The 4,996-nt window shown below is 43.0% G+C and overlaps 1 protein-coding gene across 3 annotated transcripts in view; it reads left to right on the top strand.

Annotated features, from left to right (window-relative positions):
* The first annotated feature begins 412 nt into the window (after positions 1 to 412).
* The window catches only part of mettl15 (methyltransferase 15, mitochondrial 12S rRNA N4-cytidine), a 52,593-nt gene continuing 48,009 nt past the window's right edge, over positions 413 to 4,996 (top strand). For 2 of the 3 annotated variants that reach the window (XM_081706248.1, XM_035521102.1), the window contains exons 1-2: positions 413 to 450; positions 2,112 to 2,331. In XM_081706248.1, the coding sequence (XP_081562374.1) occupies positions 428 to 450; positions 2,112 to 2,331 (243 nt within the window). In that variant the 5' untranslated portion in view covers positions 413 to 427. The other variant, XM_035521103.2, reaches the window with a different exon arrangement.

The raw sequence follows: 4,996 nt of genomic DNA, 5'->3' as shown, positions 1-4,996 counted from the left end.
TCACCATTGGACGAACGGACTCTGACGTTGCGTGACGTCAGAGCACACGGTTGCGTTTCAAAAATGTGACAACAAAATAGTTCATAACGGCAAAAAAAACAATAAACTAGTAATAATGTATTAATAATCTACTTAGCTTCTAAGTAAATATGAGGACGATTTCAAGTGGACACAGGAGTTTTATATAATTTTGGACCATATAGGAGCATTATATTGTTTTGCCGAGTTTTGTTATATCTGACTAATAAAGCTTTCAATTTAACGGAGCGAACACACAAAACAGAAAACAGGTATAGTTGGACTTTTTTGCTAAACGTCACTTTACACAAATACAAAAGCTTGAATTCTGCAATCTGTCAGCGGAACGTAAATTCACTGCATATGGTTCCGACCTTGCACTATTCGCCGATGCGCCACTCCAGCGCTCATGCCGCCGACGCTCAGACAGTGGTATGTTTCCATTATTGCATGTGGTGTGTAACTTGGTGTGCTGGCTGTAGCCAAGGGATGATCCGTCTCCAGGGCTAACAGCACAAGGCAGAATAAAAATCTATAGTAAAAATGAGTAGTGCATATGTTTTTACTCAGTACAGCAGACCTGAATTTTCGGTCCCAGTGCAGAGTGTGGCACTAAGCGACCCTTTCTTCGCTGTGTGACCTTTACACGCCATGTGTACGTGGTAAGAGGCAGTTGGTGGGCTATTAACTAGTTTAAATGGATATATTAAGAAGTGAACAGGTAGAAGGATCGTTAACTGCCTAACCGATGACCTGCACATGGAGTGCTGCAGTGTGTAGCTAAAGTGTGTGGCGTCACTTTTGAAGGTTGGAGAACTGAAATATTGGGAGTTAGGTTATAATTATGAGGTAGCTAGCTAGATAGTTTGCTGTTAAAAACACTTATTTCCTGGTGAAAGTAGTCTTTGGCCATGTTGAGTTCACTGGCAACACTGTCCTAATACTGAAGTTAGTTTCTTTGAGTTTAAAATTGTTAGATAAAGCTTTTACAGAAGAAGGCAACCCCAAACTGCTTCACTGGTGAGCAACTTTTAAGTCATCAAATAAAACCTGCTTTCAGACATGGCAAGGTGATACCCAGTTCACCTGTTTAGAAATGTATTCAAGGATGTTTGACCTAGGCTTTGGATATTACATCTGAAACCTATCCATCTGGTGCTCTAACACACTTCCATAAGTCCCAGCTAAAGTGATGAAAGCCCTGTCTGAGTGACATGCTATTCAGACAGAGGCACCTGTGCATTTCATGCTGAGTTAATTTCAACAGAAAAGAAAAAAAGATTAAAGGTATCCTGATCAAATGAAGCTAAATGCAACTAGAAGATCTTTTTTCATTATGATCTCTCGTGCCCTATTTGTATTTGCTTGATTACTTTTGGTGCTTTGAAAGTTGGTAGAACTATAATAAACATGCGCAACATTTATGCAGTCATTAATTTTACAAGTAATTAACATGTTAACCTATTTACCATAAAATAGACATTTTAAATTCACTAACTGTGGCCCACAAGACAAGCTTTAAAGTAATAAATCAGGTTTATTTTGCCATTGTTATTTATGTAAACAATTGCTTTTGTAAACTTGGATTTGTTTGCAATTTCATTTTTATAAACTTATCTATTTCTTTTTGTTTGCAAAACAATTGGGTATGTTTCTGCTATATTTTAATAATCAGTTATGCATGATATTAGTATCATAGGTTTCAGCACTTACATAAAATCATAATAAGCCTACCTGTTTGATGACACTTTTCTCTGCATGTCTACTATACTATAATTATTTAGATTACTTGGTAATATACTAAATTAAAAATCCAATAATAATCTAAAAATGCATTCACTCAATATCAAAGTTAATTGTACAGTGTCTGCGGTTCATGGTGCTAATTATGTGTAGTTTTGTTTATATATGTTTCTTATATGTGCTGTAGAAGCAATCGTTCCATGAACTTTGAATCCTCTGCTAGAGCAGGTACTGGGAGGCAACACCAAGGTCATGGGTTTGACTCCCAGTGAGCACACATCCATGGCAGGATGAGGGCGTTGGCCAAATACTGTAAAAGTAATGCACATGAATCTTTCTCTGGTTCTCAGTTTCTACATGGCTCTTCCCTGTCGTGGCCTGCTAGTGCCTCTTTTCCGGAGCTCTTGGGGCAGATGGCGAAGCGTGCCTGCTCAGTACTGGAGGAATCCCCAGCAGCCTGGGTGCATGTGTTTTGGTTCTGCCCGGTCCAGCGGAGACCCAGAGTGTGAGCCTCACACCCCAGTTCTGCTGAATGAGGTTCTGCACTACTTGGATATCCAGCCAGGCCAGGTCAGGGCTTTCTGCTTTCTGTCAATCTGTTTGTCTTGAAATGTGTTGAATGTGTTCTGGCAGTTAACTGGGTCCAGAAAGGATGCTTGGCATTTCTCGAGAAGTTGGGGTTTTGTTCTTGTGTTGTGACAATAATGCATGACAGCCTGTAGTGATCATGAATTATTTTATGATAGTTAGATAGAAATGACTGCAAGATAATGTGTCATGGGACATATTGTCTTTTTAAACTGTGGCCGAAAAGACAAGGCCCACAAATTGGAAATATGAGAATTGTGGCAATAAAAAGTCAGGTATTTTACTACATTGTTGGACCCAACCAAAGATTAATTAATGTTAGACTATCCGGGAAATTGTTTTCTGATGCAGATTAACCCTAATACAAGCCCAGAAGAAATCTTCAATTATGATTTACCATTGGGATTTTAGGAACTTTAGTGTTGGTCTTAATCTAAATCTGGGAAATCTCCCCACAGATTTTCATAATGGTTCTTTAAGAGCTGTCAAATAAAGAAGAAATAGAAGAACATCTAACAAATGGAAAATAAGTACATAATTCATTTATACATATGGTTTGAAATAATTATCATAGTTTAAATCACGTACCTTTTTAGAAATTTTATTCATGGTGTGACTTTGAACTTCTGTGTTTGTGTATTTTTATGTGCATGTGGGAAGGCTCGGAGGCAGATTGTCAACTTGTCATCTCCTTTAGTAACCACACGCACGCTATCCGCAGAAGTTGGCGCTTGTTGGCGAAACTTTCCAGGCACTCCGATTCGCTGCCTGTCCCCCGCTTGGCCAGGGTGGGAAGGTAGCGTCGTGCTAGCAGGGACCTTGGCGTCCTCTTAACGTGCTAGTGGGCCAGATGGGCATGAGTCAAAGGGCCGTCTGCTCGGGCAGGCGCCTCGGTCCGGACTTCGCTGGGTCCTACGGCTAGAAGCATTGCTGATGCAGGTGGGGGCCTCGGGTCAGAGAGTGAGTCAAGCTCGATGCCACCATCCGGCTGGTGACAGCACCCGGATCGCCCGCAGTGCCGCCGCACTCCTGACTAAACTTTGCACCTCTTAACTTGACCATCATCCGCCCATGGGCCAACTGGTGTGCTGAGAGCCTGCCAAAATCTTGGATGTAATGGAGTAATGAAATAAACAGTAAGGAGGTAGCTTCCTACTCCAACTAAGAGCATGCAATGTCACGGATGTGCCGTTCTTGCGTTGCTGTGCTGTGTCGGACGGGAAAGTTCTGGAAGGTTCGACCTGAGACCTGGGCCTTGAAGACTAGCACATTTTCAGCTCCATGACAGAACCTCCACGTGGACCTGCTCTATATAAACAGAACACTGGCTTGAAGAAGGAGCTGTATTTAACCAGACATGAACTACATAGACCTAATGCACATATATCTGTAGCTTAATGAACCCTTTAATTCTCTGTCTAAACGCCCCTGCCAGGTGTTTAATGTGCTTGCTTTTCTACATCAACATACATTAAGGCAGTGTCTTTTACCATGGCAGTTTTTTTATTTACCATTTTTATGTTTCATTTCAAGTAATTTAACATTTTATAAAATGATTGGGCTGTCGGGCAATCAATTCGTCACAGCTCATTGTGGTTAATGATCCGAAATGATGATGATCAGATCAGTGGTACTTGCACTGCCATTATCAGTGGTCTCCCGCCCCCATTCATTCAGCCTGCTAACTGCGGCGCTTGACGGACAACTTAATGATAGCGCTAGTCAAACACTCTCTATGATTCCTGAGAGGAATCGCTTTAATATTTTGATCTGCCATTGTAAAGCAATCAACCCCTGCGCGAGCCGAAGCAGGATGAATGGAGCACTTAGCCGTCCGGGGAGTAAACGCTGCAATTACGCCAAAGTGGGTAAATGGAGGCTTTCAGCGGTCCCGCCGCCGCTGCCTCCCACGCAGACATCCAGGCACGGGCGGCGATGCAGGTGAAGGCCTCGCGCGCTCTTCCGCCCCGCTGCTCACCGCGCGCCCGCAGCGGGAAGGGGATTCCGCCGGGGAACTAACGGGAAATGCGCGTCAGCATCTTACGTCGCGCCGGTCCGGATCGGGTAGAGTGGAGTAGGCGATAGAGGTTTCAAGCCTCTTTATTTTTTATTATTACTACTATTTCCCCCCCGCCCCCGAACATCCCTTTAAGAGCTCTGTGGTTTTTAGGGCAAAGCCGCAGTCTTCGATGTTGCACAGTATGCGATGTTCTTGGCTGTGATTCATTAGACGCATTACTGGCGCACTCACTATATGGATGGTCGTCACATACTATCTGCGGGTAAGCCCCATTGTAAATCCGATGGTGATTAGGGCAGAATTGACCTTTCCTTAGGCTGGGAAGCTCTGGACATCATTCGCCACTACTCACTTGTATTAATTTTGTAACGCTTCCTTACAAAGATCCAATTTGTCTAAAACTTTGCAGAAAGGCGAATGGAAAATTAAGACTAGGTGTTATTATGAAGCCTAGGATTGGAGTAGCTCCTGCTCCTCGGTGAATGAGCCCTGAACTCCTCCTTTCTCATTCGTTCTGCTACAGATTTATTGGGCTGTTGGTTTTTCATCAGTAACTTTGAGAGAGAGGGAGGGAGGGAGGGAGGGAGGGAGGAGAGAGAAAAAGAAAGAGAGAGAGAGCTGCCAAGT

This window comes from Electrophorus electricus, chromosome 23 (genome assembly GCF_041902795.1).
Source record: "Electrophorus electricus isolate QZ-2024a chromosome 23, ASM4190279v1, whole genome shotgun sequence".
NCBI lineage: Eukaryota > Metazoa > Chordata > Actinopteri > Gymnotiformes > Gymnotidae > Electrophorus > Electrophorus electricus.
The sequence above is the reverse complement of the archived record's forward strand: the minus strand, read 5'-3'. Positions and strand labels throughout refer to the sequence as shown.